Raw genomic sequence first — 21,315 nt, forward strand, 5'->3', positions numbered from 1 at the left:
TTTCTATGAAACCAGAAAGTGTTCGTCTAACGCTTTGTGAACAGGGATGTGCGTACCTAAACGCGCACGAAACTTTCAATAACAGATATCGATCTGGTAAGTTAATCTCTGTAAAGCCGAGTTACGATTAAACAACTCGTCGGAGGAATTCCCTCGAAGGACAAGCGCGATGAGTCGACCATAATCCGGTCGTTAAAAATTTCCAGAAGGTGGCCACGAGACAGAACGCTCGCGACCAACATCCTCTGCTGCGGTCATATGTCGTCGTCGTCGTCGTGTGCGGCACGAAGATCCGCTCATTGTTTCTCTAATGCATATTGACTATTAACAGCGAATCCGCTTTTCCTTATACGCGAGGATATAACTACGTCACGTCCTTATTCGCCCGGCATCGTCTCGATCGGCCACGCTCATCTTCCAACTCGCGGCCATATTCGGCCCTCCCACCCACCGCACAATGCCAGCCGCATTCATAAACCTTATTCCTTACTCGCCAGCCGATCAATCGAATTCAAACAATCTGTATTTATGCTTGTTTTATTGTACATCATGCGTCTGCGAAATTTTACGACTCATTTTTCTTCAGAGAATCACTGCAGCACGTGTCACGTGGTGCTCGTATAACGCGACCAGAAAATTGCTACCGCGCCCAAAATTGAAATTGGAAATACTCTACACGCGTCTATACGTGTATGTGATGATAAATGTTAGAATTCCTTCGGACATAGTGGGATAAGAAAGGTTCCGCCTTTTTAGTACGTGGGTTCGCGTAAGCGCAGTGAGATGTTTCTCGCCCCATGTTCAAGTACCAAGATAACTCGGAGCACACAACGCTTTCCAATATATCCCATCGATCTGGTTTTGTCACAGATATGACTAACACGCGCTTAATGGGCGCAAAAGACACGTATCAGTTTGATCGATACACCCTCGTAACTCGTTTAGAGCGGCCGTAATTTGAAATAAAATTTCCCTGCAACTAGAGACCTTTTTGTTGTCTTAAAATTCTGCGCGCTAAATAGTTCGATACGCAAGACGAACAAGGAGAATGATATTTGTAGTTGAAATACTTGGAACGATTAAACACAACAATTTTTAAGCTCTTATGAAAATTTTATGAATATTATAACTTGAATAAATATTAAATATTAAACAGTATACATACGAAATATCCACATTGCATCGATACAGATTACATCGATTTATGTTCTCAAGATAAAAATCTACGCAAGAAATTACCGAATAACCAAAGTAGCCAACGATGAATGGAATCTACGGAAGAAATGATCCGAGAGAAATGGTCTGTAGAGTTTAAAAATGTACCATCTACAAGCATCTTGGCGTTTGAAAGAGGCGAATTTACAAATATTGTAAGGAACGGTAGTCGATACTAAACAACAAGTTTGAACTGAATCATTCGAACAGATGACACATTATCGTTATCTAGTGATTCATCTTGTATTCGCAGTAACTAATCCATTACAATGCTGCAAGTACTTCTCCCAATTAAACATCCCAAATTCCCCAACGAACCAAACAATGACTTCACCCGAAGTCTGGGACCGAGTCAACCGCAAAAAGGAATACATCATCGCGCGGAGAGGACTAAGACGAATTGGGTGTCGAAATTTCACGCGACTCGAGTACTAATTAACCGTCCATAACTGGATTTCCCTTTGCTTATGAGAACGAAAGCTCTGCTTCATTGCGATTTCTTGATCTATCCTTTATCTCCGGTACTAGTAATCGTATCTAAGAATTAACTTAAATAAATTAATCCACCCGACGTAATTAGAATTTCAATTAGTCGTAGCAAGCATTTTGAAAGAAAAAATTTCTTTGATTATTAATTGTGATAGAAATTTTTTAAAATTCCTTACTTTTCACCAATGTTTTAAGACTCATCTTTATCTGCAATTTTTCTCAAATTAATAAGTTTGCCACATTATTTGTCTAAACCTGTCAAATAATTCATGTACGGTTATACGCATAAGAATATATTCTCAGCTTCTGTACTATACATATAATACATAAATCTGTTCTCGCAATCGGATCTACCTTGAATTCAAATCGAACGATAAGCGAGTAAAGCAAGATTTACACAACACTGATAGATAGTATTAAATAACCAATGCCAACAAATAACTCCAACGAATTCGACTCGACCTTATCATTGTTTAGTTACTCTTACACGTGTCAACTTATCATCTCTCCGATAAAGATAACATACTCCGAGTACGAGACTCCAACTTATAAGATAACCTTATGTAGTCTCATCTTAAGAAACAAGATGATTATCTGAATAGTTTCTTGCACAGGTCGACGACAGGTAGCCACAGAGAACGAACGACATGGAAGCGACGATTTCCATTTATATTTGTTTGTTAATAGACTACGGATTTTCATGTGTTTATGGGAAATTTGAAAATGCATATGCTGTGCAAAAAGAATACATGAATTATATTCGTTGTAACATTAGAAATAACAGAGATTCCAATTTTTCAGTTATGTTTAGAAAATAATTTTAATAAGAAATATCGTCGATCCACGAACTAAATGCAAATATAACAAAAGACTAAATCAAAAGATATTGGATACACCCTGTATATTTATTCATTTTTACCGAAAGCTGCATTCTATTATACATTAAAACAGAAAAAATACATTTTTATTAAGTTTCTATTCTACAACTGAAAGACTCCATTGCAAGAATTTTAATTCTTAATAAATTTCTATTCTGAAATTCCATCGTACATTTTATTCTAAAATTTAACGCTAGACCGCAAAATTTGTACGCGCTTAAGGGAAATTCGAAAATGCGAATAATACAGACGATACGTAAAGGTAGAATATACAGGCAAACGTATGGACAGAAATACATGAAAAATATAAAATATATAAAATATGCAATTTTCTATCGATGTTCTATTTATTTAAAATGCCTTCAAAACGCATACGAATCCGCAGTCTAACCATCGTGCAAGTAGGAAGCTGAATGAAAAAAGAGAAAATGGAAGAAAAGGGGTGGTAGTACAGGAAGAGGATATCGCAGACGCGAAGAATAAAAGATGCAACGAGGAAAGTCGTGGTAGACAGAAAAAAAGGAGCGACGACGAGATAATTGTCGAAGGGGGACATTGGGAATGGAATTATCGAGAGGGCGGAGAAACAAGGAGAGGGATAGAGAAACAGAGAGGCGAGAAGTGGGAAAAGAAAGGCGTGTGGAGAGGGGCAGATTTATCGGCAGAAAGGGGAGGAAATGGAGAACAGCAGGAGACGGAGAGTACGGAGAAACCGAAGAGATGAAGGGACTGGGAGACGTTCTTGGTAACGAAGCCATGGAGAAACGAAATTTGAAACGATAAATCGTGTACGAGGGAGATAAAGGCAAACGAAAGGGGAAACCGTGAGAAACGGAATGTCCGAGCGAAAGATATAAAGAAGCTGTGAATAATATTATGGAGGAATAAAACACGTGGAATGTTTATAGATTGGAATGGAGAAAGATGACGAAAGAAATGTGAATGAAGAAGATCAAGATGAAGAATGAGACGAAAAATGTAGTAAGTGAGTAATATGAAAAATTATATAACAAATAACGAAAGACAAATAAGATAGCAAACATGAAACTGTTAGGTTGTAACATTAAATTTCCAAATGTATAATTATAATCATATTATAATAAGACTTTCGATTGTATCAACTGTTAATCTGTTCTCTAAATTGATTTAAATGTGCGAAATTATATTATAAATCTGGAAGAGTTAAAACTGGTGAGCTTCGTAGACAGACAATGAAATTTTGCTCTTTAATTCCGTCCTTACGAATCTTTCTCTTTGTCGAATATTCCAAATCGCTAAAAAATCTAAATATCAGTAAGAGGATGAAACTTCCACCTGAAGCACTATGGTTTGGCTGTTAAAAACGATACGTTTGCCTATTGGAGAGTTAAGTGGTAAAACTCGAAAGGCCAGTCGCAAGCCACGACGAAAAAAGAAATACGTTCCAAAAATAACGAAATTGGTGAAATTCTTACGCAACAACGCCTAAAAATAGCAGTAGAAAGCAAAACGGTTCGATCGGTAAACAGGCGAAGGAACGAAAAAATGACAGAAAGAAGAAGAGAAGCACCGGAGGAGGGAAAGAATTTTCTCAAGTTTACGAAAGTCTAGAATGATAGGCGAAATTTCGCGATATTCGTACGCAAGCTACGGACAATTAAATACGACGACAAGCGTGACGATAAATAAATAAACAAAAAATAGCCGACGAAGTTTCAACATGAAGGATCATATAAGCTCGTTAATCGTACGAGAAAAAAGAAAACAATAAAATAAGAAAAAGATGACAAGAATGAAAAAGCAATTTAGCTGATGGAGGGTAAAAACTCGCAAGGACGCGTGACTGAAAGACAACTACCGTTCCAAAAATAACGAAATTGGTGAAACTCTTACATAAAAACGCTGAGAAATAACAGTAGAAAGCAATAGTTCGATCGATAAAGAGGCGAAGGAACGAAAGATGACGAGAAGAGGAAGAGGAGCACGGAGGAGGGAGAGAGAGAACGGCGACTGGGCGGATTTCGAATGCATCGCACGGATCGCTACGAAATCTCGGATTCTATTAACGGAGAAATTATAACGGATTGACGGACGCAGGGAATGGATGCACGGAACGGATGGACGGAGCCGCCTTGTTGTCCCGCGAAAGATTTCTCTTGAATCGTAAATACCGATCAGTCGCTTTACCGGTTAGGCCTCACGTTGCATGTTAAACCACTTCCCGGTGCATTCGCAAATTGTACCGCAGTGACATAGTGGAAAAACAAGGTGGAGGCAGTGGTTGGGGAGAAGAGGAAAAGTTTTACGCAAGATGGTCAAGGTGGAATACGTTGAGATTCTTCGTACGAGAAGAATGGAAGATTTAAGAGAGATTGCCATCCGAGGCTGGTTGTTTCTTTGCCTTTTTCAAATGAGAACAAGATTGCGACATAAAAATTGCAGAAAAACTGTTAAATAGGGTCAGAGGCTAGGATTAACGCGTTGACCGCTACGATGGTCATCGATGATCCACGTTATCAAATCGACGTATCAAAGGAATTGGATAAATTAATAAAATTAAGTTTTCGGAATTTAAACTGACTTATGATCTATGGATTTTATATTGCGTAATATTTTAATGTTATTGGAATTATTATTATTATTGCACTATTTACATTACTGACTTGTGATCTATGGATTTTATATTCCGCAATATTTTAATATTATTGGAATTATTATTATTATTATTGTACTATTTACATTACTGACTTGTGATCTATGGATTTTATATTCCGCAATATTTTAATGTTATTGGAATTATTATTATTATTGTACTATTTAGATTACTGAACATATTGCAACATTTTTAGAATTGTAAATATTTCCTAACACGTATGAGTTAATGAAAATGGTACACCTCGGTGTCGACTTTTTACGAAACTTTTTAAAGACGTCAAGAGAAATGATCAAGGCATGCAAGGACGTGCACTTTAATTAAAAGTAACGCAACTGTAATTATAGTCTGAAAGCAGAGAAAATGAAAAACTTTGACTCACCCTTTGTAGCGTGCGTTGATATTTCTGCAACTTCTTCTTGTCTCTAAACCTGCGAACGTTATTAGAACATTGTTAGAAATGAATTGTCGGAACGTCAGTATTGTGAAAATATAAAATGCATTATTCTAAAAGTGTATTGTATACGAATTATGATCCAAAAGAAACGACCAATGATCAATCAACTCTTTAGAAAAAAAAGTTGAGAAACGTGGAGACTCGACAGACATCTGGCAAACATGAGATCAGTAATTTGGCGTGGCAAATAACGATAAATTTAGGAGCAGATTTTATTTTGTTAGAAAATGAAAATTGTCCAAGGTACACGTATTATAGAATCAGTAACTCTTAAATTCTCTCCTGCAACTAAAAGAATGACAAAATATGAGAAAGAAATACATTCCCTTTTCATCTCATTTGTTTTTCCAGGTTTAGAGAATCATGTGTTTGGTTAATTACAATTTTGTAATTAAAAACTATCTTTGACAACAAAACAGACAAATCTATGACACTATCCCCAAATTAATATATATCACGATAATAAATTAAAAAGAAGCATATTGTTTTCTGTGCAAGATATGACTAGGACATCTTTAAAAATCAATGACCAATCACAAGGAAATTGCGACGATAATAATTTTCATATAATTTACAAATGATTTATCAAGGTTATAACATGGTATTGTTTAATTGCCATACAAGCTGTGTGGTTTATAGAAAATAATTGCGCTTATAGGAAGAGCACGTTTCGATATCCTTTCATCATGTACGAACAAACAAATTATGCACCCTCGAAAAGAAACTATCGTACTTGCGATAATAGAAACATCAACCCAGATGGTACTTACGAAATGAATACTGACAGAAATTTGTTTGTTTTGTATTCTTTCTATACTATCTTATATTTATCTTTTCCTATTAGAAATTACTACAGTTTATAAACATCCAGATGTTACTTATATCTGTGAATATATAAAAGACAAATTCTATTTTGCAACGTTATACAACGGTCGAAAGGATGTAAAAAGCACATCTAATATCCATTTCTTTACAATCGATGACGAGCTAATTTACAATAATTTTTACTACGATTTTGGCCCTTTAAACCTCGCCTGTTTATACAAGTAAGAATTTAAAATCCTTTTATACTTCTAAATAAAATTTTTATATGTCCCTCGAGTATTATTTTTTTATAGCGTCCACCATATCTGTAATAATTTATAATTATACGAAAAAAACAAAATTTAAAATAATAATTTCATAGAATTATTTGTCGTATAATTAAGAGAATTTGTATTTAATTATACTGTTATACAAATTGTACGATATTATATAGCTTGTATAATTAAATAAAAATAATTGAATAAAAATTCACAATATTAATTAAAAAGAAATAAATGTAATAAGGTTGAAAACATTGGAATTACTATCGGATCGTAATACTGTTAATAATGTTTTTTACAGATACTGCTGCAAAGTAAGTAAGAAGCTCGAGAGCCCAGGAAATGAGCATAGACAAATCGTGCACTATACATCACAACGAGATCACAAAAGGGCAAATTCCGCATACCTGGTTGCCTCTTACGCGGTATTATACCTGAACAAAAGTCCAAGAGAAGCTTACAACATTCTTTTTATGGGAGGTGAAATTCCTATAAAGCCATTTCGAGATGCCTCTATGGGATCAGCAATTTATAGTATTCATTTGTCAGGTGACAATTTAGCGTGGAAATTATAAACTGGAGAATTAACTCTACTGAGTGAAATTAATCTTTTATATAATCTATTTTATGAGAATAGATTGTTTGAACGCTCTTAAAAAAGCAGTTTCCTTCGGCTTTTTTAATTTCTGCGACTTTGATGTGGTTGAGTATGAAAAGTACGAGGACATGAGAAACGGTGCTTTGAATTGGATGGTACCGCAAAAGTTCCTGGCTTTCGTTGGTCCAAGCACGGAACCAGGCACACCTTATCATCCACCTGAGTGCTACATTGATTACTTTTTAAAGAACGAAGTCACAGCCGTGATCAGATTAAATAAGAAAGCATACAGTGCATCGAGGTACAAATCTAATCCATAATCACAGAGTTCTTAATAGTTTCAACTGATGATTTTCAAACATTCTATAAGATTATCTAATTGTAGAAGAACTACATTATTTATTGCAAATATTGACTATTTTCTAATCTTTAAGATTTATTACTCTATTAATACTGGAAGAATTATATTTCCCTGAAACTCTTAGAAATTATACGGTTACATAATTTGTTATGATTCTAAGTTTAGAATGAAATTAAAGCGATGCTTTAAAAATAGATTCACCGATGTAGGGATCACGCATTACGATATGTTCATGCCAGACGGCACGGTACCACCGAGAAGAATACTGAATGAATTTTTGCAACTAAGCGAAAATACCAGCGGTCCGATAGCAGTTCATTGCAAAGTTATTTGAAGTTCTTTAAACAATTTTCTTATCTATCTTCAAATTTTATTTATTTTATTTACTATATGAATAATATTTCAGGCTGGATTAGGAAGGACAGGTTCATTAATTGCCGCATATTTAATAAAGCATTATAAAATGACGGCAAGAGAAGCTATTGCCTGGATAAGGATTTGCAGACCTGGTTCCGTTATTGGACACCAACAAGCCTGGTTAGAAAATATAGAGAAAAATTTGTTGAACGCTGGTCAACAATATAAGTAATTCATGTTTCCCTTATTAGATATAAATAGTAATATTGCAATAAAGATTCTTGATCATTGAATAAAAAAAACAACCTTAACCCTTTAGAAACTAATAGGACAAAATATTTCAAGGTAACTGTTAAAAGGATCGCTGAATCTTTATAATTTGTATTTTTCTGGCATCATTGAAGTTTATTAAAGCATAGGATCTCGTTGTAAATTGAAATTATTTCATTTTAAAAATTATATTTAATTTATTATTATCATATTATCGCATTATATTGTTGCCGTATGTTGTATCATTGCATTTATTATTGAAAGAAAATCCATCTCAAAAGGATTAATACAGAGAAGAATTGTCTTTCTTACTATTAATTTTTAATGAAAAATAAAAAAGGAACACTTGACGTATAAATAATATTCAGTACATACCTATATACATCATGGTGATGTATTATTCGCAGACTGAAGTATTATGGCGATGGCGATGTAATATTGCACCATAAACGCGGAATATATTCGATCGCAGACAAGTTGGAAAAGAAAATACACTATATGCCTGATGGAGGGTGCACAGGTAGGACTTTATGTCTCTGCCTAAAATCAACCAATGATCGTATAAGAAAAGAGTATAAAAGCAATAGAATTTTTTATTAGAGGCTAGTAAAGATTTTACCTATGAAAATTGTAATTTTCAATGCAGCCCTTATATCGAAGATCTTCAATTTCTGCTTTGACGAGAAAGTGATGATCTAAAAAAAGAAAATAATTAGAGAAAAAAAATGGTGAAAAATGTTAATTTTAAATTAGGGTTAGGATTACATTAAATTACGGTGGAAATGTTTCAATGTAAATTTGTATTGTTTCAGAACCAAACTACGATAGTCTGCCGATAGATAAAAAAGGCAAAACGAAATTTACGAGAATTTTAGGTATTTATTCAATATTTTATAATTTTCGTACTTTATTTCTTAATTTTTAAAAAACACAAGTAAAAGATATGCTACTATATAACTGCTATAAGGTAATATATATACGTAGTACGTTACACTTTTTAACAAATTATTCTTTTCTGATTGAAAATTGTGTTTCTAAGTTAATTCATGTAATTATATCGAAATTTTAATAAATCTTTTATAGTCTAGCATAGGTCTGCTGACCTTGAAAAACTAACATATAATATTTTGCTCTGTTACATTACAAAGGCTATTGAATTATATTATTATACCTTTATACAAACCATAGTAGTTGAAATCCTCATTATGAAAGAGTGTTGGCATAATTTGTAACGTAAAATTAGGAAAAAATTCAAGAGTACGTCGAAGCATGCAGGAAAGAATAACCGCGCGCCAAAACTGCTTCAGGAACATGCTCGCGCATCTCAATTTCGATTACTAATCGATCGAGATTTCTTACCACGTAGAAATATATATACAATTTTAACATTTATGATACCTTAACAAATGAAATAATCATAGAAATTGAAACAAAAAATTAGTACAAAATGTATTTTTATAAGATTTCAACGTAAGAAGACATTTATTTACAGAACAATCATTATCAATTTCTTGTCGATTATTCAATACTTCATATCTATCGATAGCTGCGCGCGCAACCAATATGAATTGGAATTAATAATGAATCGAAATTAAATTAAAATAAAATTATTTATAAGAACTGACGACTCAGAAAAGTAACAGGGAATTATTAAAATATGTTGCAGCGAATATTATGAGTTTAAAGGAAAATATCAATAAAACAAGTTTTCGCGCCAATAGATCTCATACCGAGCATTCTGCGCGCGCATCCAATTTCAATTAGTTTAATTTACAATTTCTAACATAGTGGTAGTGTTCTTTGTCTTATGCAATTTTCTTGTTATTTATCAACATTACGACGGAACTTGAATTATGCAGTCATTGTAAAGGTATCTTTTAGTGCATGTATAGAAGGTAAACTACAAACTTGAAGAATATAAAAAAGAATTTAGACTATGTAACTAATCTACATCGTTGAATAAATAAATAAATTTTGTCCTATGCTATGCAGGTATTATAATACAATTTTTTTTCTTTTCTTGCTCATAGGAAAATTAAGAAATCTCCGCGGAACAGACGATTCAGAACGAACTCCACAGAAATACAGGGCTACGGATCCATATATTATGACACAAGGAGATAGACTGAACGAAATCAAAATGAACAAATTCAAACCATCTCGAACTTCAGAGTCGCGACAAAAGAATTGCATCTCTTACGGATTGGACGCTTTGAAAAACGCGCGTCGAAGGAAATAAGTAAGTAAACATAAAAGAAAAGAAATTATTTTATTTCGTTTAAACACGAAATTTACTTCTTCCTAGTTTAATTTGAATTATAATTGAGATTTTTTCAAACCATACAATATATATATATATATATATATATTTTTATAATTAATATATAATATTAATTATATATAATATATTAATTAATATATAATATTAATTAGTATATATATTATATATATATATAATTTGTTGAAAAGAAAATACACGAGGATCAGTAAAGCCTGAAAGAAATATTGAAGGAAAAATGATTTATCGAAAATTTTTTTACATGATTTTATAATCCATTCAATACAAAATGATTCGTCCTTGTATAAACTAAATAGAGAGATTTCTCGGGAAGAATTATCAGAAATAATTATATAGAGAATACAATTTCTAAAAGATCCACTGATTTTCTCTTCCTCTGTGTTTTAATCCTACCTTTTCTTTTCTTTTTTGAACATTTGTTATTGCATCGGTGAATGCTTCAATGAAGCTTGTTTAGAGAATTTTATGCTCTATATATTTACTTGAAAATAATTTCCACGCAAAACTGTTTCGACAAAAATCGACAAAAACGGGAGATATTCCATCAAAATAGGATTTTGAGAAACAAGAACAACTGCAGATCAACACGCAGATCCGCGTCTCTTAAAGCTTTTTTTGTACAATTATGCGTCAATTAGCACTTTTCTTCAACAACAATATTTATTCCATCGCTTTCACTTTTGAATCACTATCGAATCTTGATATATATATATATGTACATATATATATATTGAGATCATTCGATATTTCAAGTTTGAACTTCAAAGGAAATGTCATCTGTGTCCAATGGTGGAAACAGAAGGGTACAACTTACAGAGATTTATATCATAAATCATGGACCACAAAATTTCTGCTAATTCGGTAAACAGGAAGGAAAATCGTCACGAATCTGTGCAGTTAAAAGTGACAATCAAAGTAATTCATCGTTCATGCTTCGCGCTCCAATCTCGAACGCGTTTTTTGTTATTTATATTTTACGATTATTACTCATTACAGATCTTATAATCGCTGTAGATTATCAACTATCAAAGTTTATACGATACATAAAACATATTCGCCTTTATACCCTATGATTAGCAGGAAACAAGTTCATATAGGGTATATACAATTGTGCAATTTAACATCAACGTGAAATCTCGAATTTATAGAATAGAAAAAGAAACGAAAAGAACTTTCCTTCTGGCATCGTAAGCTAATGAGAAATTCATGATATAGTATTCCATATTACGCGACTAAAAGATTAAAGACTAATTCAGTTTTGTGAGTACACTTATAATCACAAGAATTATGTAATGCCACAAAAATTGTATAAGAAAGTAATTAGTTAATTATCCTTTCTCTTTTTCTTCTGTTCTTTGTTTGTGTTAATACAAAGAAGTAACTTATTTAAATATTGCAATTTAAATATTATATAATGTATTGCGCTTTGAATTTTCATCACATATCACAATGATCAGAGTTTGATAGATAAAAGCGTAAAAAACAGGCCATGAATTTAATTCCTCCCGCTCTGATAAATACTTTTTTTGTTATTCAATATATAGTTTTATCATTTTTTGATAGACTTTTACAGTTTTACATTCAATTCTGCACAGATTGAATGGATAATGCCATTCTAATATGTATAATATATATTATACCTATTAATTTGTGTACCCAAAACATCGCTTTTGTGTCATCATTTATCTTTTTTTTGTTTCTATTTGTCTGTTATCTTAAACACGCGTTAAAAAATTTTGGTTTCTCGAAAGTTAGATATCATTTTTTTTACTTGCACTAAGCACATTATAATATTTTACTGTCATGTGTTATTAATCGTTACTGTCATTATAATCATCATAGGTTTATCATTAACTATCAAAATTCTTATTATCCTTTGAAACTACTCCCCTCTCATATTTTTTTTTCTTTTTATTATAGAGCTCAGATATTACAATATTCATCGCTCACGCAAGATCCTTTTTTTTTTAATTTTTAACTATATTTAAAACTTATAACCAAAAGATAAAAACAGTATATTAAATATGATATTATTGAATATTGCAGACACTTGTACCCCTTAGTTGATCATCTTTTTGCTTTTTTCGTGATATTTATTCCTTTTTTTTGTTTTGTTTTGTTTTATTTCTCTGGGTTTGGATATGCCAGGAAAAAAGATTTATGTATATCGTTACAAGCAACAATACATGATATTCAAAATGATATCGTTTGATTTTCTGAGCTTGAAACCGTCATTGCATCCTTCGTAATCTTCCTCTCTTTTTTTTTTCTTTGTTTTTATGTAAAGTCCTCGCGATTTCAATGTTGTTACGTTAGTGTTAAAAAAAAAAAAAGAAACTGCATCAGGATATTGCATGCATTTGCACTCCCGTTACTTCTTTTTGCATCATACAGTCTTTTTTCAAAGGTGATGTTATGCAATTTCCGACAGAGTTGAAACATGCCTATTTTTTGTTTGTTTTCATCTTTTCAAAAATTGCTCCTCAAAGAGCGCTTTATAATGCACCATGTTGTATAAATTATCAAGGTCACACAGCTCTGTATAAAGTTACACTCGCGATGTGTTGATTTGCCATGACTTCGACGATCGCGTCGCGTATACCATAACAAAACGTACACCCAAATGGATTTGTTGTGTTCGTCGAGGAAGCACGGTTCAATACTACTGGCCGTGCACTAGCCTTCAACTGTTCGCTTATTCTATCCCATTTCGTGTAGGCAGTGATCTAAAAAACAAACGATCGATGAAATTATCTTAATCTCAAACACTTATCAAACATTTATCAAAGACTCGTTGAAGCTGCTATTATTTGTCTTAACTATACATCTCATTCAGAAATATATCGTACCGTAACTGGAGAAGGGGAAACATCTATAAGTTTCCCCGATTCGGTGGAATTATTTTCTGGTGGAAGAGTTAAAGAAAACTCGCAACGATGGTACATGTTAAAATTATAATGCCCCGGGTAATTTGTGTGTAGCACAAACTTCTTAACACATTGGGTTTTGGCATCAAATAAAATATCCTACAAAAAATGACAGAATGTTTAGATATATATTTATTTCGATTTGCTGATTTACTTTTTTGAAGTATGGAATAGTTATTAAGAGAAAAATGTACCAATCCTAAAGTAAAATAGTTGTAGAAGAAATCCGAACGTCTTATTTTATCGCGTTTGTGTGCGTGAGGGCTATGAATGCGCATCTTATCTTCGGCTTTGAAAAAGACTCGAGATGGTGCTCCCAAAGCACTCAGCACATCTTCACAAGTGTCACCAAATAACACCTATAATTGTGTATATTGTACAAAAAATAAGAATGCAGCATACAGCAAAGTTCAATTGTTATAGATTTAAAAGTTCTCTCATTGCTATAACGATCATATAGCTCACTTTAAAGGGCACTTACAATGTTTAAAGAAGTTTAGACTATACAATACTTTGGGATAAAAATTCTACTACAAACTAAATTATAAAATATAACCTCTTTGGTTAAGCAGCGTTTTTTTGGCTCCAGTAATACCCTTGTTACAGAGCTACCTTCTGTGAAAAGGTGCAATCTAAGACCTCGTGTACGCATTTTGTCTCGCATGACATCTGCCTTTTCTAAATACAAATTGTTATGATAGCAAACCTAACAAAATGTGATTATGTAATATTAATCTTGCTTAGATATTCGTATGTCCTGTTCTATACACCAGCAAAAAATAATTACAAGTGGTAGAGGTGGTGGTGGTGCCTTTAAGTTATGCTCATCGCTTCCACCTCCAGCACCCATGTTACCAACATAAATAGCTGTTTTTGCCACAAGGGGAGATGTTCCATTTGGGAATTGCAATGATCCTAATCCATGTGCATATCCAGGTTGGAACTTTGAATCAATGGGGAAGTAAAACGATAGTCCTCGAAAATTTAACACAAATACCTAAAAACCAACATTATTTGATTGCACAGATTTTTACTAATTCTTTACATAAATGGAAACACTATACTTGTTTATCACTATCGTAAACACCAGGATGGGTTGCTCCAAATGAATGTTCAATCTGTTCAATAGATGGCAAAACCTCTGGTGAATTGAATGGCAAACCACAGTATTTGAGTTTAACTAATTTCATGTTATAAATCTCAATTATTTTGAGCCTTTGCACCACTGGGTCGAATATAAGCCGAACTCCATCATGAGGTAAGTTTATTACTAAATCTACTTCTAAAGGATTCTGCATGTGTAAAACATACAATTTAATTCCACATTAATTACGCAGAAGTAAAGAATATGATAATAACATATAAATCTAATTTTTATCAATATATACTTACACTATCACTATAAAGTACTTGTACTCCCCTTATAATGCCCACTTGGGATTGTATTATTGATACAGATTGGGAAAAATGCATGCCTGTAAGAATAACTCTTTTTTAAAAGTAGACCACACATTATCGTTATTTCATGAATTGCTTATATTAAACTATATGCGTATCAACATAATTATTTCAAATAATATCATGACTCTCATTAAACTCATATCTATTTATAAAGTGATATCTTATTAAAGCGTCAATTTCCAATTAATTATTAGCCAATTAATTGACAATTCAGCAGCAAAAGTTCAAATAGCGAGGCAATACGTGTAAACAATTACATAATAAGCAACAAAATATTCATAGTGATCACCATTTTCTTTGTTTACGCGCGATTGTCAAATGAGGTGTTTACAAATAGAATGAAATAGCAAAGTACGAATGCTGACATGACGACAACATCAATAAAGTTCAATTTGAAAAAGAGGAGAGAGTATAACGGAAATTCTCTGTTCGTTTTCTAAATTATTATGAATTAATTTGATGATCGCAAAATTACGCGTAATACGACGTAGCCGCGATACATCGCGAGTATTTCGTCACTTGCCTAAAATAAATTCCCACTGCTCGCAGCCGAGGGATCTTTCGGGCACTACCTCGAGTTCCAACATCTCTAACCGATTCCTTTTGTTATTTCCTTTACTTTTATAAATTAAACTAAAACAGAGTGCACCACGCGTCTCCAAATATCATGAGAACTGCGTTGTTCCTTTGTCTACGTATCGCACTGTTACTAATCACCAGATAGCCATATTGCTTTCCTAAACAATAAACCTCAACACTCTACTCTCACTGCTAGCAAACTGTCACCGAACAGCTGATACGTGCCGCGAATTACGTGAAACAGAATCAGACTACCGACTGTGTACGGAAATGTCGCCATTTCGAAGAAAAACTTCGTTTCTTTCGCTTTAGATGCCGCCACATATGCGACTCCGTCGGCTAAAATTAGTAGCGCGAATATTTGAATTTTGCTTCAAAAAACCTTTTCCTAGGAACAATAAAAATTTGAATTAACAATAATTACTTTGCTATTTATTCAAGATGTTTAATTTTGTAATTTTAATGTAGACAATGTTACACTATGTCGTGATATATTTGTTGTTTAAAAAAATGTATATCGACATTGAAAAATTGGAAATATTGATTGAGAAGTTTTATGTAATTATACGAGTTGTAAATAAAGCATATACGAGAAAATGATTTGATTTGTAAGCGTATTACGTATTATTTTCATTGATCACATACTAATCATGTTGACGTACCTTTTCTTCATTCGTGCCGCGATACCAATCACGTGTACAGATGTTTCCAATTACGAGATCCACATTGTAAAACATGCCTGAGATCTTTCTAAATTCAAATTTAATTTAGTAGTAAATATTTACTCTTTTTCTTATCTCTTTTAAATCCTTTTACATTGTACGAAGACGTAACCAGATACGTGTTGATTTCGGACAACCGGAATTATGTTTCCCTATTTTAATAATTCCTTTCTTTTCGAAATTTGTTTATTTTATTACATTCTAAGTTTCATAAAGTTGAACGAAATAAATTTGGAATAATAGACAAGATTCTTAATAAGCGGACAAAGAAAACTCGATTTAGCAAGTTTGCAATAAAAACGACACAACTTCCCTTTATTATAAGATGTCGGGGTTAAAGATCATAGATAATAGAATCTTGTATTCTTCGTTAACCCACGCCATGGGGGGTTTTACGATCGTGAATACGCGAAAGAACTTTCGATAGAACAATTGAAAATCTTAGCATGAAAGAATCGTTTCAATCATACTTTGTTACAATAGAAAAGAAATGAAAGAAGAAAAGATATAGAAAAATTGCTCGATTATTTATAAAATACTTCGATTCTTCATAAAAAGAAAGAAATAATATGATGTAAACAAAAAGCTTCTTGATTGTAAAAATTCATTTTATGGAAAGTATCAAGGTTTGTGATAAATATATTGGAAATTTGAGAATGTAACGCAAAAGATAGTCAAAACATAAAATAATCTTTCCTGAGATATATATGACGCACTCTTAAAATCATCCGGATAACAAAGTGCGGTCTTAAGATAATAGTCTGCGAGAGATTCTGTTTACGAATTAATAAATTAAAAAATATAAAGATCATGTATACATTTTATGTGTGAATTAAAAACTGCAAATAAAAAAATAATCTTATTTAGACTGTAAGATTTTACAAATGCACCTTTTTATTTTTATAAGAAGATCAATGTTTCTACTCTAATACAAAGAAATGTCTAACTTTCTACTGAATAAGTAATTATAAATCTATTTGAAATCAATATCGTAAGATAACGAATTTAGATAAATTTTGCGATCAACGTGAATCAAAATAGATAAACCTTCTTTTTAAAAACCTAATAAAGTATAGTTACAAAAATCAGCACTGAAACACTTTTGTTGCATAAAACCATTACTACAATAAATATTATAAATTTATCCGAAACTAAATGTCATCGTTGGTAAACAATTGAGATAAATTTATCATTCTCTGAATGAATCTCAAAACCAAACAGAATACTTGAAAAATGTGAGTCGTACCTACTTGGTAAAGCTAAGAGAGTTACACTAAATCGCCATTACAACAGAAATATTTTCATCTTATTGTTACATTAGAAAGATATTTGAAACTATAATTACTATTATTGGTTGAAACTACAGATAAATTTATCGGTCGCCTGAAAGAATTTTAAAACGAACGAAAACATTTGAAGAATGTAAATAGCGCTTGGTAGAGTTACGGGTTTTAACAAAACGCCATTGTTACAATTGAAATACTTTTTCCTCGTGAAACGGTTGTTGGTGCATACATCGCGCGGTCGTGCCCACCATGTTATGCAATCAATTATGATAACCATATCATGCGCTACACAGTCGAGCCTCCAGAAACGTCAAGCCACGCGTGACTTTTCTACGAATATGTATGCGTTCCGTATTGTGTATATTGTATATGTTTATGCAAAATATATCGATAACTCTGTGACACCGGGTCGAAGCTATCGAAGTCTAGAAAAATATGAGAAAAAGATGAAAAGGGGAAGAATGAAGGCGATAAGAGGCGAGCGATTTCGAGGAATTCATTCGAACCAAAACACAATGACTCTTATTTCAATTCCATCTTCGATTCTATCTATCATTCTCAAGCACTACATTTATTTCATTGTTACACGAAGACCACAAGTAAAAGTGTTGTTATTTCTATACTCAGAGGTAGGATCACAATAGTTATTATTTTATTGAATGGATCAATCTATCACACCGTTCTGAGCCAAAAAAACCTTTATTGCACGCGCTTACAAAAACTAGGGATAAAAACAAAAAAGCATCTTAAGCCTATCGATTAAATCTATCGATTGTAACTAGGACTATTTTCTAGTTACTATTTCTTATAACTAACGCATTTGCATATGGATGGCGACACGAACTCACGTTGTCATTTTCAACAAAAAGTATCTTTCTTAATTTTCTAATCTTAATGTCACTTTATGACTAAAGGAGAATATTTTAGCATATAGTAGATAAAAATGGAAAGAACCTATTAGATTCAAAATATAGTCGATGAAGATTATAGGAACAAACGATATTTTAATATTCTCACGAGTAATGTTTTTACTGTTGTAGACTTCCAAAAGATATAAGAAAACCTTAGGATACTTACTCAAGTTTGTACTACATTATACAATTAATTTTTAATTATTTTTAGGGAAAATGATAGTAAATGCACAAATAACACAAAAACTGAATAAACGTACTTAATTTGGAACTCAAATAGAAAATGAAATTATTTGAAGAAACATCATAAAAAGATTTAGGAATATCTGAATAAAAAGAATACGATTCGACGATAGTTTAAATGGAAAAAAAGAAAAATTGTAATGTAAAAATTAGTAAAGTTTAATATGCAATAAATCTTTACAAATTAATTAACCTCAATGCTATACTATCGCAAAAGAATCAAATATTTTTTCTATTCCTTTATTTAGAATTGTAAAAAAAGTAGTGAACCAGCATACGTGGTAACTCGAAACAAAATATCTAATATTCTCATGTGTTTACAAAACCACTATCAATAAATTTAATACGAGATTGAACTCAATATATCTATAACAATTTATGTACAATTTTAAAAAATATACCTATTAATTCGAATCAATTAACATGATCACTTGACAGGACAAGGTCCACGGTATCAACTTTACGAAAGGCTCAGGTAAACAAAATACGCAGATCGATGTTACGTCGTACAAATGTCTTATCTTGATCTGTAAACATTTTTGTACTAAGAAGATCCGGCTTTATCGATGACTCTTGACATAGGATCTTCGTGGATCGAGAAAGAACGTTACCAAAATTATGGAAATGTATCTACTGAATTACATATACATACAACTGCAAGATTGTGAGGAAATAAAATACAATAAATAACACGTTCAAAAATCACGTTATTGTTTACCAACTACGTATCTCACTAATACGTAAACATCGATAAATGACATGGCAAGAGGACTTTGCAACATTACAACATTATTCTTATTAACACAGTTCAATTTTGTCGTCTGACTCGCAAAAATATTCGTCCGCTTGTAGATACCTTTCATGAATATTATCATGTGTGTTATGTGAAACATTTTGAAATTTCATGAATATTATCATGTGTGTTATGCGAAACATTTTGAAATTTCATCAACACTGCTATGTGACTCGATTGGTATGATTGTATTTGTATTTGAAATCAATCTGAAAATGTATTTTATTACTTTCAATTACTCTTTGATCTTTTTTGTTGCAGTAAAGTATTTATCAATAAAAATGATGGAAAAAGTAATAAGAAAAAAATTCATCTTCGTGCCTGTTATTTTTCTTTGTTTATGTTTGTAATTTGACTGATAAACGATATAAATATCGTTTAGATTTCTGTATAAATTTCTGGGCAATTCGTGCACCATTCGAGACTTGTTTACACACTTGTACGCATTCGATTAGCACAAGCGAGCTACTGTTTTGTCGTTAAGAACCTTTCTTTGTTTTTCTCCGCTCATCTGGATGCATCGATGAATAATCTTCGTATATCGCGAAGATAGAAAAGAAATTTTGTGACGTTAATACGTAGCATTTTATACGAGGGATAAGAGGTCGATCAGCAAGCCTTAGCTGTTCGGAGAAAAAAATTTTCCCCGATAAAAAAGGAACAACGTGCACGCAACGTGAGTGGCTGAAATACAAAAGCTGTTATCTCTACTCAGCTGAAAAAGCATTCGGTCATGATCCTTTTATCGTTCCCGATGGTTTCGCGAGATTCTTCGTGTTATATTCCGTGGTCTGGCTCGCGCAGACACGCAAACACCACTGGACTAATCATTAATTAATCGGACGGGGTGAAAAAAAATGCTGGATGTTGATAAACTCGCTGAATGTTACCTTGAAATGAGACATTAGCTAAATAAATCATTGCAACAAAATCATCAAGTATACGATTGCTGTGTTTGCAGACAGTTGTACTTATAAGCAATTTCAATTTAACTCAGTTTCACTTTGTTTGAGAGCTCGACTCAATGCAAGTTAGATTTAGTTTAAGTCGATTCAGTATAACTGATTTCACAATGTAATCGATTTAAATTAATTGAAATTAGTTTAAGTCGATTTATTTCCATCTAATTCAGCTTATGGTATAACTTAGTTTAACTCAACTTTCAGTAAATGTTAACTCAATGTAACTCAACTTAACATACCTCAAACTGAATGTAATTCAGTTTAAATTTAATTTAACATAATGTGATTTAGTATAAAGTCAGGCTAATCCAATCTATTTCAATTTGATGCAATCTGATTCTATTTAATTCAACTTAATTTGATTCTAATTCTATGTAATTCAAGTTGACATCGCCTAACTTACCTTCACGCAACTTAACTCAACTCTAATTCGATTTAATGAAATTCAAACACAATCTAACTTAGCTCCGAAATTAAATTAATTTAACATGATTAAACTTAACTTAACCTTGACTCAACTTCGTTTGAACAGTATGTAACTCAGTTTGTTTCAAAACATACGATGCTACCTCGTTTTCTGATATTTATAAAAAAAGGAATTAAATAATCGATTTATCAGAGGCTGACTTGTACCGAAGATATAGGTCACAAGTATGTACATATAAATAAATACGATATTTAATGTCTGGCTTTCCTTGGGGGAAACCTTTAAAACTTTTCTGTTAATGATTCTTCCAGGAAATTAATCGTTCTCTGGATTGATTAATGGCAATCCGGGTCCGTAAAGTCC

General features: G+C 32.4%; 2 protein-coding genes and 1 long non-coding RNA gene across 3 annotated transcripts; 2 read left to right on the forward strand and 1 right to left on the reverse strand.

The window, feature by feature from the left end:
* The first annotated feature begins 6,357 nt into the window (after positions 1-6,357).
* LOC126864560 (dual specificity protein phosphatase CDC14A-like) lies at positions 6,358-9,041 on the forward strand. Its single transcript, XM_050616013.1, has 8 exons — positions 6,358-6,433; positions 6,516-6,717; positions 7,001-7,300; positions 7,389-7,655; positions 7,911-8,040; positions 8,122-8,300; positions 8,750-8,901; positions 8,989-9,041. The coding sequence occupies exons 1-8, from the start codon at positions 6,358-6,360 to the stop codon at positions 9,039-9,041; spliced, it is 1,359 nt and encodes a 452-aa protein (XP_050471970.1).
* A 337-nt stretch (positions 9,042-9,378) lies between these two features.
* LOC126865166 (uncharacterized) lies at positions 9,379-12,434 on the forward strand. The gene is made up of 2 exons (XR_007689458.1): positions 9,379-10,237; positions 10,373-12,434. It is a non-coding gene; the product is annotated as an uncharacterized LOC126865166 (long non-coding RNA).
* Positions 10,848-15,848, reverse strand: LOC126865146 (PHAF1 protein CG7083). Its single transcript, XM_050617316.1, has 8 exons — positions 15,553-15,848; positions 14,961-15,043; positions 14,633-14,860; positions 14,356-14,565; positions 14,125-14,274; positions 13,763-13,927; positions 13,491-13,667; positions 10,848-13,367 (listed from the first exon to the last, which is right to left on the reverse strand). The coding sequence occupies exons 1-8, from the start codon at positions 15,614-15,616 to the stop codon at positions 13,170-13,172; spliced, it is 1,275 nt and encodes a 424-aa protein (XP_050473273.1). The 5' UTR covers positions 15,617-15,848; the 3' UTR covers positions 10,848-13,169.
* Between the last annotated feature and the right edge of the window lie 5,467 nt (positions 15,849-21,315).

Source organism: Bombus huntii, chromosome 4, assembly GCF_024542735.1.
Source record: "Bombus huntii isolate Logan2020A chromosome 4, iyBomHunt1.1, whole genome shotgun sequence".
Taxonomy (NCBI): domain Eukaryota; kingdom Metazoa; phylum Arthropoda; class Insecta; order Hymenoptera; family Apidae; genus Bombus; species Bombus huntii.

Bases quoted from the DNA above. Each gene is read 5' to 3' on its own strand.
- LOC126864560 (XM_050616013.1), top strand. From the start codon at position 6,358: ATGTACGAACAAACAAATTATGCACCCTCGAAAAGAAACTATCGTACT. The intron at 7,656-7,910 runs GTACAAATCTAA...CTTTAAAAATAG, and splicing joins AAAGCATACAGTGCATCGAG to ATTCACCGATGTAGGGATCA. The intron at 8,041-8,121 runs GTTATTTGAAGT...ATAATATTTCAG, and splicing joins CGATAGCAGTTCATTGCAAA to GCTGGATTAGGAAGGACAGG.
- LOC126865146 (XM_050617316.1), bottom strand. From the start codon at position 15,616: ATGTTGGAACTCGAGGTAGTGCCCGAAAGATCCCTCGGCTGCGAGCAG. The intron at 14,275-14,355 runs GTAATTATTTTT...ACATTTTGTTAG, and splicing joins CACCACCACCTCTACCACTT to GTTTGCTATCATAACAATTT. The intron at 13,928-14,124 runs GTTATATTTTAT...ACACAATTATAG, and splicing joins AACGCTGCTTAACCAAAGAG to GTGTTATTTGGTGACACTTG.